This window comes from Medicago sativa, chromosome 2 (assembly GCF_051527215.1).
Source record: "Medicago sativa cultivar Bolivia chromosome 2, Bolivia_mono, whole genome shotgun sequence".
Lineage (NCBI taxonomy): Eukaryota > Viridiplantae > Streptophyta > Magnoliopsida > Fabales > Fabaceae > Medicago > Medicago sativa.
The window spans coordinates 73,243,524-73,257,085 of NC_140750.1; the positions used below are offsets into that span (position 1 = coordinate 73,243,524).

Genomic DNA, 13,562 nt, shown 5'->3' on the forward strand with positions numbered 1-13,562 from the left:
CGGATTTAATTAAACCCGTTAAACATTTAAGTCAAATCACTTGTTTGTTGAAACATTCTATGAGAAACAAAAGTCTTCCCTCGTGACATGTTTTTCCCATTTGCATTGAAACCTATTAAGTAGTACAAACAAAACAAAACGTGTTGTGCTGCCAAATTAATAAACCGCGTTTGAATTGAAGGGTTGACCTATAAAGTCAAGTGTACATACACCATACCATTCTTCATTTTTCAAACAAGTATAGCATTTTTTTACCAACCGCTCGTTTCCTTTTCCTAGCATCGAATATAGTTCATTCATGTAACATCACTATTAAACTTAAATCTTATATTTAATATTAAATAAACTCAATTTGGCAACAATTTTTTCTATGTTCTTAATCCTTTCACAATGCCTCAACTTAAGCTTTTTATCACTTTTCTTCACACTGTAACCATAATTATCTGCTGTGTTTCCACTACTGAATTTGTCTATAATACAAACTTCAACTTCAAAAATATTATCCTACATGGAAATGCAACCATTAGCAACTCCATTCTTACTCTCACTAATGACACTTCCCCTTCCTTCTCAATAGCTCGTGCTTTTTACCCTAAAAAAATACCTACAAAACCACCAAACTCTTCCACTCTTCTCCCATTTGCTACTTCCTTCATTTTCTCTATCTCCCCCATCAAAAACTTTATCATAGGACATGGCTTTGCCTTCATATTCACACCTTCAAGTGGTCTAAATGGAACAACATCAACTGAGTATATCGGTCTTTTAAATCTCACAAATCAAGGTAATCCTAACAACCATGTTTTTGGAGTCGAATTCGATATGGTTAGAAACGAAGAATTCAATGATACTAATGATAATCATGTTGGTATCGACGTAAACTCTCTTACATCCTTATCTTCACATGAGGCTGGCTATTGGGGTGGAAAACATGACAAGAAATTTAATGTGTTGAACATGAAAAGTGGAGAAAATTATCAAGTATGGATTGAATTTATGCACTCTCAGATAAACGTTACAATAGCTCGGGCAGGACGAAAGAGGCCACATGTGCCTCTTATCAGCATGAATCTTAACCTTTCTGGAGTTATTATGGATGAAACTTATGTTGGATTCTGTGCAGCCACGGGGAAGAAAAGAGATAGTGTTAACATTCTTGCTTGGAGCTTTAGTAATACAAATTTTTCAATTGGTGATGCTTTAGTAACACACAACTTGCCTTCATTTGTCCCTCATAAAGGATGGTTTTTCGGAGCAAAGGCTATAGATGTAGGAATAACTGGTGTTGTCTCTGTCTTAATCATTAGTTGTGCAGTGTTATTTATTCTCTATAAGAGAAACAAAGGAGAAGAAGAAATTGAAGATTGGGAACTAGAGTATTGGCCACATAGGATTAGTTTCCAAGAGATTCATGCTGCAACAGGAGGATTCTCTGAAGAAAATGTGGTTGCTGTAGGAGAGAACAAAAGTGTATATAAAGGGATTTTGCAAGGTGTTGAAGTCGCGGTCAAGAGAATCCCTCAAGAAAGAGAAGGGATGAGAGAGTTTTTGGCTGAGGTTTCAAGCCTAGGAAGACTGAAACATAGAAATTTAGTGGGATTCAGAGGTTGGTGCAAGGAAGAAAAGGGAAACTTGATTCTAGTTTATGACTTCATGAATAATGGAAGTTTAGACAAATGGATCTTTGAGTGTGAAGAAGGAAAGATGCTAACATGGGAAGAGAGGATTCAAGTTTTGAAAAATGTAGCCACGGGAATTCTATACTTGCATGAGGGTTGGGAAGTTAAGGTTTTGCATAGGGATATCAAAGCAAGCAATGTTCTACTTGACAAGGATATGAATGCTAGATTGGGGGATTTTGGATTGGCTCTCATGCATGAGCATCACGGACAAGTGGCCAACACAACAAAAGTACTCGGAACATTAGGATACATTGCTCCAGAAGTGATTCGAACAGGAAGATCATCAACTATGTCTGATGTGTTTGGGTTTGGAATATTGGTGTTGGAAGTGATTTGCGGCCGAAGACCTATTGAAGAACATAAGCCAGGACTAATTGAATGGGTGGAGTCCCTAAAGGTGCTTGATCAACTTCACAGTGCTGTTGATGAAAGGTTGAAGGCTAAGGGAGGATACACCATTGAGGAAGCTGAGAGATTGCTTCATTTGGGTTTGCTGTGTTCAAATTCAGACCCGGGTGTTAGACCAACAATGAGACAGGTTGTGAAAATGTTAGAGGGAGAAATGGAAAGCATTGAATCTGATGGAGAAAATATGGAGAAAAGTTTACTTGGAAGAATAAAGTCAGCTGCAACGTGGTCTAGAACTGAAAGTACACTTCCATATAGAGATCACCCTACTTTTGAAGAAATTAGAATGTTCAGTTATAATTCTAAGACGTCTACGAGTGGCTCAAGTTCCATTCCGCCATCAGATTCAGATATCATCAAGGAAGGCCGGTAATGTTGTAGATCTTTAGTTGTTGCAGATTTTGGGTTATCGTCGCGTTTCAAGGTCTTAGCTTATATTTTGGGTTATCATAAAATGTTGTATATTTATAAGGCCAAAATTATGTGAAAAATTTCACAGGGTCGTCGAAGGATGTATGAAATTTAAATTTGGAAAAGAAAAACAACACTATTTATGTATACATCACTTTGATGCACCGATAGATTTGTATGTTTCATATTTTTGTTTCTAGAGGAAAATATTGCTGAAATGACAATGGTAATTGAAATGTGAGGCATAATGTAAGAAGATATTAGGATGCATTATATCAAAGTAAAAATCTTGGACATCATTACAGGATGAGGATTGAACATCATATCAAAGTAAAAGTCTTGGAAGAGTAATAAATCACAGTTAGTAGTTCAAAATTCAAGTCACTAAAACTTATCTTTTACCATCAAAATTCTGATCCTTTCATGCTAGAATTGTTTTCCTTCAAATGTTTGTCCAAATTGCCAGTTTGCAGGAGCTACATTGTAAGATGTGATTGTTTTTCCACTTGTGATAGTGACCTCAAAGGATAGAGGCTGTTTTTGAAGATTCACATTGCAATGCCAGTTTTGTCCCCAATTCCTTGCCATTGGTATCCATCCAGTTTTGTTACATGCTTAATAAAAAAATCATTTTAGGTTTTTTTAAATTAAAGAAATGTGGTTGTTTTAATAAAAATAAAAAAATTAAATGAAATTAAATGGGCATGCTCGCCATTTAGCTGGCAAACATGTAAAAATTAAATGAAAAAAAATAACAATGGCTAGTTCGCCATTTTGTTTTGGTGGTGGCCGGGATTCGAACCCCCGGACCTTGCATATATTATGTATTGTCCATACCAACTGAGTTAAGCCCAAGAGGACGGCTAGTTCGCCATTTGATATCAAGAACAGAAGGAAAAAAAAACAAAAAAATATGATGCTCGCCAAGTGAAATGTAAAGCCTGCAGTTTTGCAGAGAATGTTGAAAAAATAGGCATGCTCGTCAACTAAAATGAAAAACAGGGGCATTTGTATTAATAGTTTTCAATTAGGGGCAAACATATCAATTTTTTTGGTGATAGGGGCAGAAGAAAAAAAATTCTGAGGAGGTTTTGTAGGTTTGATTTGGTGTTGATGGACTACAATAAGATTTGGTGGAACCATCTAATTTAAGGGTTAAAAAAACAAGTCCATGTTGGACCAATTTTTCCATAGGTCCAAATTATACTGAACCTAGTTTGAATCTCTTATGAACGGTTGTAAAATAGTCAATAATGCCACTTTAGTTAATAACTCCCTTCCCCAATTTTTTTTTTTTTTTTTAAGTTCAAAGAAGAGTTTCATATTTTTATAAAGGTTTGATATGTTTCTTCATCCATCTTATTGAAAGGGAGTCTTTAATCTAAAGTTCAATCGAAAGATAAATAAAAAAATTTGACAAAAAATTGTTTCAGTTAAGATTTAAATTCGAGCTCTTCAAATGTTCATGTTTAATTGAATTCATTAACCATTTCAGTCAAATCATTTGTTTGAAACAATCTATGAGAAACAAAAAGTGACTAAACTCACATGTAATTTACAGCTTCTCTAGTTGTAGTATATCTAATGAAACATTTGAATCAGTCAATAAAATATTTGCATTGCATATCTAAGTAATGCCACAACAAGTTAATGGTCATTACTGTGCCATATGCTCGTTGCTCAATGGATTAGATAGAAGCAACAAAAGGGTTGCTACAGAAAAATGTGAAAAATCTTCCCTTGTGACACTTTTTTTTTCCCATTTGCATGGAAAAGTATCAAATAGTACAAACAAAAGTTTTGTGCTGCACATTTGGATTGATTAGTTGACCTATAGAGTCATGTGTAGACCTCATTCTTCATATTTCAAACAAGTATATACTTAGCATTTTTGACCAACCAGTCACTCCCTTTTCCAGCCGGCATCTAATACTGTTCACTCATATAACATCACTATTAAATCTTATATATTTAATATTAAATAAACTGAGTTTGGCAACAATTTTTCCTATGTTCTTACTTCTTAGTCCTTTCACAATGCCTCAACTTAAGCTTTTTATCATTTTTCTTCACACTGTATCCATAATTATATGTTGTGTTTCCACTACTGAATTTGTCTATAATACAAACTTCAACTCCACAAACATCATCCTATATGGAAATGCCACCATTCAGGCCTCTATTCTCACTCTCACTAATGGTAGTTTCTTCTCCATAGGCCGTGCTTTTTACCCTAAAATAATACCTATCAAACCGCCCAACTCTTCCACCATTCTCCCCTTTGCAACCTCCTTCATTTTCTCTGTTGCCCCCATCAAAAATTCTATTGCCGGACATGCCTTGTCCTTCCTATTCACATCTTCAAGAGATGTAAATGGCACAACATCAGCTGAGTATATGGGCCTTTTCAATCTCACCAATGAAGGTAATCCTAACAACCATGTTCTTGCAGTTGAATTCGATATTGCTAAAAATGTAGAAGAGTTCAACGATATAAATGACAATCATGTTGGTGTTGACATAAACTCGCTTACATCCTTAACTTCACATGAGGCTGGCTACTGGGGTGGAAAAAATGACAATGAATTTAAGGTGTTGAATATAAAAAGCGGAGAAAATTATCAAGTATGGATTGAGTTTATGCACTCCCAGCTAAATGTTACAATGGCTCTGGCAGGACAAAAGAGGCCTCATGTTCCTCTCATCAGTACAAATGTTAATCTTTCCGGGGTTCTTATGAATGAAACATATGTTGGATTCTGCGCATCTACAGGGAGATTAATAGACAGTAGTAAGATTCTTGCTTGGAGCTTTAGTAACACGAATTTTTCAATTGGTGATGCTTTAGTGACAGATAAATTACCTTCATTTGTCCCTCATAAGGGATGGTTTTCTGGAGCAAAAGCTATAGTTGTAGGAGCCATCAGTGTTGTCTGTGTATTAATCATCAGTTGCAGTTGTGCATTGTTTTTTATCCTCTATAGGGGAAACAATGTAGAGGAAGAAATTGAAGATTGGGAACTAGAGTATTGGCCGCATAAGATTAGCTTCCAAGAGATTCATGAAGCAACAGGAGGATTCTCTGAAGAGAACGTGGTTGCTGTAGGAGGAAACAAGAGTGTATATAAAGGGATCTTGCAAGGGGTTGAAGTCGCGGTCAAAAGAATCCCTCAAGAAAGAGAAGGGATGAGAGAGTTTTTGGCCGAGGTTTCAAGCCTAGGAAGACTGAAACATAGAAATTTAGTAGGATTCCAAGGTTGGTGCAAGAAAGGAAAGGGAAACTTGATTTTAGTTTATGACTTCATGAATAATGGAAGTTTAGACAAATGGATCTTTGAGTGTGAAGAAGGAAAAATGCTAACATGGGAAGAGAGGATTCAAGTTTTGAAAAATGTAGCCACGGGGATTCTGTACCTGCATGAAGGTTGGGAAGTTAAGGTCTTGCATAGGGATATCAAAGCAAGCAATGTTCTACTTGACAAGGATATGAATGCTAGATTGGGTGATTTTGGTTTGGCTCTCATGCATGAGCATCACGGACAAGTGGCTAGCACAACAAAAGTACTCGGAACATTAGGATACATTGCTCCAGAAGTGATTCGAACAGGAAGAGCGTCAACAATGTCTGATGTGTTTGGGTTTGGAATATTGGTTTTAGAAGTGATTTGCGGGCGAAGACCTATTGAAGAACATAAGCCAGGGCTAATTGAATGGGTGGAGTCTCTAATGGTGCTTGATCAATTGCATAATGCTGTTGATGAAAGGTTGAAGGCTAAAGGAGGATACACCATTGAGGAAGCTGAGAGATTGCTTCATTTGGGTTTGCTGTGTTCAAATTCAGACCCTGGTGTTAGGCCAATAATGAGACAGATTGTGAAAATGTTAGAGGGAGAAATAGAAAGCATCGAATCTGATGAAGAAAATATGGAGAAAGGTTTACTTGGAAGAATAAAATCAGCTGCAATGTGGTCTAGAACTGAAAGTACACTTCCATTTAGAGATCACCCTACTTTTGAAGAAATTAGAATGTTCAGTTATAATTCTAAGACGTCTTCAAGAGGCTCAAGTTCCATTCCGCCACCAGATTCAGATATCAGCAAGGAAGGCCGATAATGCTGTAGATCTTTAGTTGTTGCAGATTTTGGGTTATCGTCACATTTCGAGGTCTTGGCTTATATTTGAAGCTGGTTTGTGTACACTACCAAAATTAATTGTGAATGAGATAATTGTTTTCTTCTATAGGTTTTTAACATGTTATCATAAAATGCTGTATATTTATAAGGCCAAAGTTATGTCGAAAATTGCACAGGGTCGTCAGAGGATGTATGAAATTTAAATTTGGAAAAGAAAAACAATAGTATTGATGTATACATCACTTTGATGCACTGATAGATTTGTATGTTTCATATTTTTGTTTCTAAAGGAAAATATTGCTGAAATGACAATGGTAATTGAAATGTGAAGCATAATGTATGAGGAAATAAAAGTCATGTCAAAACAAAAGTTTTGGAAAGGTTATAAATCACAGTTAGTAGTTCAAAGTTCATGTCACAAAAACTTGCCTTTTAACATTACAATTCTGAATCCTCTCCTGCTAGAATTGTTTACCTTCAAATGTTTGTCCAAATTGCCAATTTGCTGGAGCTACATTGTAAAATGTGATGGTTTTTCCACTTGTGATGGTAACCTCAAAGGATAGAGGTTGTTTTTGAAGGTTCACATATTGCAATGCCAGTTTTGTCCCCAATTCCTTGACATTGGTATCCATCCAGTTTTAGTTCCCTTCACATTCACAGCAACCACTTCACCATCCAACCCTACATTTGTAATAAGAACTTGATAGAAATCATCACTTCCACTCATTGTGAATTTCAAGCCACCAGTTCTTTTACATTTAACTCTGTATAACATTAACATTCACATCAGCAAAAAATAAAAATCCAATGACAATGTATAAGCCATGATGCCTAAGCATTAAAAACAAAACCTAATCAATTAGACTCTATTTGGATAAACAGCTTAATTAAGCATGTCTTGCATAGGTGCTTATCATATAAGTGCTTGTGTATAAGTTATTTATACAACACAGACAAAATAAAATAAAACAGTTTTCATACCAGCGATATATTGTTTTTATAAGCTGTCCTAGAGAGCTTATGAAAATTAGGTAAAGAAAATCTTTTGTAGTCAATTCACAATGACATTGTCAAAACTCAAAAGGGTCACATAACCCAAGTCAATTAAACTTTTGTATGCCAAAAAAAACAAAATACCAAAGTTGTTAAAATAGGTTGAACATTGTTGTTCCCACGTGAGATTTTGCTTGAAAACGCATGGAAACTACCGTTAACATTGGGGTTAAATGTGTAATTTTCATGTGTTTTCAAGTAAAATTTGAAGTGGAACCAGCAATGTTCATTTTCAAATAAGTTAGACCAGATGGACATACCTATAAGCCCATAATTTGGACCAAATGGAAATAAAAGAATTATGCTCTTTAACCAACAAAAATTGCTCATTCCCAATAGAAATGACTATAATTCCCCTGCGACTGCGTGAGTTAACTCACGCTAGTGTAAATTTTTGCGTGAGTTAACTCACGCTAGTGCAAATACCTGCGTGAGTTAACTCACGTTAGTGTAAAACTCTGTGAAAATCTCTGCGTGAGTTAAGTCACGTAAATTTAACACCAGCGTGATTTAACTCACGCAGGGGTATTTTTGAAATTTCAGTTGGAAATGAGCAAAATGTGTTGGGTAAAGAGCAGAATTCAAAATAAAAACGATCCATGACATTTAGACAAGATGACTCAAGTCTATTTGAACTTAATCAATGTCCTCTCTTTGAACTTAATCAATATCCTCAATTTGAACTGGAGTTATGACATTTAACAATGATAAAATTTTAGAGAGTTTACAGTTTATTAAGATTTCAAGGCAATGTTTGGATACTCAATATAATAGTCTTGCTTGTTGCAGATAATATCTAGTTAAAAAACCGAAAAGAATCAATTAATAAAGAAAAAAGTTGAAGTGAAACCAAAAATTTCGGCCTAATCCAAATAGTTTGTTACTGGAATTTCGGTCTAATTCAATTAATTTGTAACAAGCTTAACTTAACAAGTAAATAAATAAAGAGAAGAGTACAAAAAGGCAACAGCAGGTGAAAAATTGATGGCATGTATCATGGGACTACACAACAGAACAACATATATTTTCCTTCAAAAAAACAGAACAACATATATTTGACAACATGTAATAAAATAGTTTTTTTTGGTCGGAATTTGAACCCCATACCTTGCATATATTATGGATTGTCCATACCAACTGAGCTAAGTTCACGAGGACTAACAAAATAGTTTAGTTGAATGTCATAATTGTTCTAATTAAATTCATAATATTAATTATCATAAACATTTGGTACTGTACCATATCATATTATGTCCATGACATCGACACGACATAGATTTTGATCTTTTAATTGGAATGAACAATAAATGCGATTATCATTGAAATTAGGAACATGATTTGACTAACATAATTTGATTTTAGATAAACATTAAATGCAAAAGTGTGGAGGGAAAATTAGGTTAAAATTAAGTTAAGTATAGCGAGACGGGTTAAGCTTTATTAATAAGAGATAGGGTTAATATAGTAAAATTAAGCAGAGAAATTAGGGTAAATCTAGGGCAAAATATTGCGGTTAACTTTAAATAACAAGAGATTAAGAATCTCTCTGAAATGCGAATAGCATGAGAAGACCTATGAAACACAATAAAGATTTCTTCGAAGAATTGCCTGATGATATCGTCATCTTCATCCTTACCAAGCTCAGCTCCACTGCCTCTTCTCCTTCCCGTTTCTTTAACACCCTCTTAACGTAAGTTCTATCATATTTAACACCCTCAGGTATTTGTTTTACTTACAACATTGTTGCTATGCACTGCGCTTTTATATACAGTCCTCGTCTCCGATATTCCCAAACCTCCCCGATGTGGGACTATTTTTTGCACATGTTTGTGTAAAAGTATTCATAAGGTATTAACCTTTTTTCCTCTCTTTATTATTAAAATTGCCGTTGATATTTATTCAAATTAGTAATAATTTCTATGAAAAAAGTATATAATTATTAAAAGAAGCTTGTAATAAATTATACATTATCGAGCTGGTTCATGAACCAAACGAGTCGAACCATACTCAGTTCAAGTTCAACTCATTTATTTAACGAGCTTAATTTTCAACTCAAGTGCGGCTCATTTGGTTCATGAACCAAGTTCAACGAATCATTTATCGAATCGAGTATCGAGTTATTTTCGAGTTGGTTCGGTTCATTGCCAGCCCTAACCGTTTGGGTTTTCATCCTATGGTTTTATTGGAAGCTGGGTCAAAAGTATTCGCCGTTAATCCCGATAATTGGTCTGAGAACTCTCACCATTTTCTAAAGGATTAAATATGATAATCGCCCCTGTAATTTGGTCAAGTTTTGATTTTCGTCCCTGTAAAAAAAAAATTGAAATACATCCCGTAAAAAAAATTTGTTTGAAAAAGATCCCTGGCCCCACTTCATGTCTGACTTGGCATGCTATTCGCTCACGTGGCAGTTGTTGACTATGCAACTTTTGCCACGTGGCGCTGACGTGACAGTCCACGTAATTAAAAAAAATTAAAATAAAAATAAAATTACGAAATTTTTTTTAAATTTAAAAAATCTGAAAATAAATTTAAAAATCATAAAAAAATCTGAAAATACTTTTCCGAAAATAAAATTTTTCGAAAACTTAATTTTTTGACAAAAAAACTGTTAAAATTAAAAATTTTGAAAAAAAATGTGAAAATTAAATTTTCGAAAAATATTTTTTTTAATTTGAAAATTATATATTAAATTTTTTCGAAAATAATGACAATTATATTTTCAAAAGTTATAAATTTATAATTTTCTAAGATAAATTATAAATTTTAAAAAAAAAAATTCTAATTTCTTGTTCTTTTACGAAAGTTTTAATTTTTAAAAAAATCATTTTTTTCAGAGTATATAATATTAAAAAAATTAATTTTATTTTTAAAATTATACAAAAAAAAATTCAGAAAATTATTTTTATATTTTAAAATTTATTTTCAGAATTTTTATATTGTTTTGAAACAATTTTAATAATTTTAAAAATAATTTTAAAATTTAAAATTAAAAACAATTTTCATAATTTTAAAAATATTTGTAAAAATTTAATATTATGTGGCACGCCACGTGGCAAAAGTTACACAGTCAGCAACTGCCACGTGGCCAAAACCATGGCAAATCAGCTGAATAGTGGGGCCAGAGACCTTTTTCAAACAATTTTTTTTTTACAGGGATGTATTTCAATTTTTTTTTTACAGGGACGGAAATCAAAACTGGACTAAATTACAGGGACGATTATCATATTTAAGCCTTTTCTAAAATGCTGTGTTAATGTCGGTAACATGGATGCTTGTTATACTCTTGAAATGGTAAGTCACTTTTTTCTTTCTTTGTCTATGAAGTAAGGACACATACACGAACCCTTGACACACAACACCGTTAATAATATGTGAAAATCACATAATTTAGTGTAATTATACATGTCGTTACAGTGTCTGATTGTTGTCGAAACATACGCCAAGACATGCCTTATCCGATGAATGACAGTGTTTCCTAGTCTTTGTGTTTTTTATTTTACTTTCGTAAATGAAAATAAAAATAAATAATCTTCATTTATTTATTTGTTACTCCCTCTGTTTCACAATAATTGTCCATTTTGAAGAATAATTTTGTTTCACTTTACTTGTCACTTTCAAGTTTCAATGCAACATTAATTATTTGTTTATTAATAATACCCTTACTGTCTTCAAAATCGAAGAAGTGGAGTATCTCTAATAGCCAAGGCTGCGATGAAGCAACACGCTCCAACGCTATACTCACTCGTGGTGATTAAGTTCAACGGAAGCGGAGGCACTGAGCATAGCAGAAATCTACACGCTGGAGTAGATCTCTCTAAACGCGCCTCACTTCTCGGCCACATGAACGCAATACGTGAGTTAGGCCATTGTCTTCAAGAAGGTTATGGCGTCAAAAAGAACATTAGGGAGGGACGACGGTTGTTGGTGCAAGCTAACATAACAGTGGCGGAGGTGCATGTAACATCCCGCTCGTCAGCTAATGGAAATTTTACCTGTTAAATGTATCAGAGGACTGATGTTCATGGAAAGCGAGTATGATGAAAAATGTTAAGTACGACGGAAGATATTATTGTGTGATATCAGTCAAGCATGGACTTATGTATTAGTGTCAGGTAAATGCGACTAAGGCGAAGGGCATTTAAGTATTTACGCACAAGTGAGTATATAAGCAATTTTGGGGTGGAAATCTTCATAATTTCCTTCACTTTCTCTCTCTAGGTTTTTGAGAAGAAAGTTTCTCCTCCTTCTCTCTACTTGGCCGCCCCCATCCTTCCTTCTGTAAGGCATCTAAGCTTCTCAAAACATGTAATTGGTGGCTTAACAAGCAAGAAATAAGTGGAAGAAGAGATTTAAGCATGGTTTGGGTTGAAAGTCAAGAATCAAAGAATGAAGTGAAAGCTAGGGTTTGGGCTTGAAGCTTGAAGATATGCAAGAAACATGATTAGGTGAGTTCCATAGATAGAATTCCTTACCTTTGGGATTATGATTATGTCTTGTAGAAAACATGATTTGGATTAGTATGTAAGTTAGGGTTTTAGTACCCCTTTTGCCATTAATCATTGAAATGATGTTGTTTGTTGTCATGTAATTGTTCTAAGTTGTTTTCTATGTATTCTGGGTGTCTTGTGTGCATTGGAAACTTAATTTTGAGGTTTAGAGGTCAAAATTACGAATTCTGCAGGTCTGGTACTGAAGAACCTCGCTTAAGCGAGATTTTTGCCGAATCAAATTAAAATCTCGCTTGGAATCTCGCTCAAGCATGATGAATCTCGCTCAAGCTAGATTTCACAGCACAACACTTTGTACAAGAAAATTTGAAATGTAGTGGTTTCGACCAAGTTTTTCCCTGCAGTCTCTTATAACTTTAAAAACCCCTCAAAGTCAAGTTACCATTGTACGTTTCACCCTAGGATATTGGTAAAGAAATGCATTAACAACATCATGAATTTCAATGACGAATAGCACATGAGATGTTATGATAGGCGCAATATATCCGGTTAGTGATGTATTAAGTGGGGGAATGGAACTAGAGCCTCGACATAGTTGTCGAGAATTAGAATGATGACCATGAATATTTATGTATGTTAAGATGCTAGGAATATTTTCTACTCTCATGAACAAGTATGAATTACCGCTAATCGGATCGATCAAGGTTCCGAGGTAACATGTAAGCATGAATAGGTTTAATTTTTCACGATGATAAGACTAAGATTATAACCGCATGTCGGTGTTCGTGTCTCTTGTTATCCACATCAGGGGGATACGGGAGGTTCTCGACTCAAGGGGAACAGTTCAAGCCGCAAGGGACCCGCACGACACCGAGGGAGTCCGATGTACGTACATCGGTCATGTATGGGATTGTTCTCGGGGTTACTCCACCCGGGGCTCTCCATAAAATGAATCAAGATAATGTTTGTTTGTTCAACGCTAACCTAATGAATGAACTTAGATATGTTTATGCATGTTATGAATACGATTATGTTCCTCATGATTATGATTATGTTATGACATGTAGATTGATTCCATGCAAGATCATGTTAAGAACAAGAGTATTAGATGCTACAAGCAAGTACAAATCATGTATAGATCAAGTAAAGAACATGATACTGATGACGATCCTAGGTTTCACCTAATCGTCTGGTTTAGCATCGTGTCATGATTATGTTATGTTTAGGCCTCGATACGTAAAGCGTATTCTTGGCAATGCGGTCCTAGTTTTCCCCTTGACCGCCATGACATGTATAGGAAGTGAAGCCTATAACAAGTTAAGATAAGATTATGACGGCTCTAGTATGCACTACCGTCTAAGTATGCAAGTCCCCATACACGTATAATCAACCGTCAGGTTGTAATGTAGACACGTGGTGAC

At 34.8% G+C, this 13,562-nt stretch overlaps 1 protein-coding gene and 2 pseudogenes across 3 annotated transcripts; all 3 read left to right on the forward strand.

Annotated features, from left to right (window-relative positions):
* The first annotated feature begins 264 nt into the window (after nucleotides 1-264).
* LOC146950530 (putative L-type lectin-domain containing receptor kinase VII.2 pseudogene) lies at nucleotides 265-2,719 on the forward strand (annotated as a pseudogene). Its single transcript, XR_015027546.1, has one exon. The product of XR_015027546.1 is annotated as a putative L-type lectin-domain containing receptor kinase VII.2 pseudogene (transcript).
* A 1,651-nt stretch (nucleotides 2,720-4,370) lies between these two features.
* On the forward strand, nucleotides 4,371-6,888 carry LOC146950531 (putative L-type lectin-domain containing receptor kinase VII.2 pseudogene; annotated as a pseudogene). The gene has a single exon (XR_015027545.1). The product of XR_015027545.1 is annotated as a putative L-type lectin-domain containing receptor kinase VII.2 pseudogene (transcript).
* A 2,364-nt stretch (nucleotides 6,889-9,252) lies between these two features.
* Nucleotides 9,253-13,352, forward strand: LOC146950532 (F-box protein At5g50450-like). The gene is made up of 5 exons (XM_085748646.1): nucleotides 9,253-9,380; nucleotides 9,839-9,946; nucleotides 10,939-10,992; nucleotides 11,353-11,644; nucleotides 13,209-13,352. The coding sequence occupies exons 1-5, from the start codon at nucleotides 9,253-9,255 to the stop codon at nucleotides 13,350-13,352; spliced, it is 726 nt and encodes a 241-aa protein (XP_085604772.1).
* Nucleotides 13,353-13,562: the final 210 nt, after the last annotated feature.

Bases quoted from the DNA above. Each gene is read 5' to 3' on its own strand.
- LOC146950532 (XM_085748646.1), top strand. From the start codon at position 9,253: ATGAGAAGACCTATGAAACACAATAAAGATTTCTTCGAAGAATTGCCT. The intron at 10,993-11,352 runs CTTTTTTCTTTC...TTAATAATACCC, and splicing joins ACTCTTGAAATGGTAAGTCA to TTACTGTCTTCAAAATCGAA. The intron at 11,645-13,208 runs GTGCATGTAACA...TATGACATGTAG, and splicing joins CTAACATAACAGTGGCGGAG to ATTGATTCCATGCAAGATCA.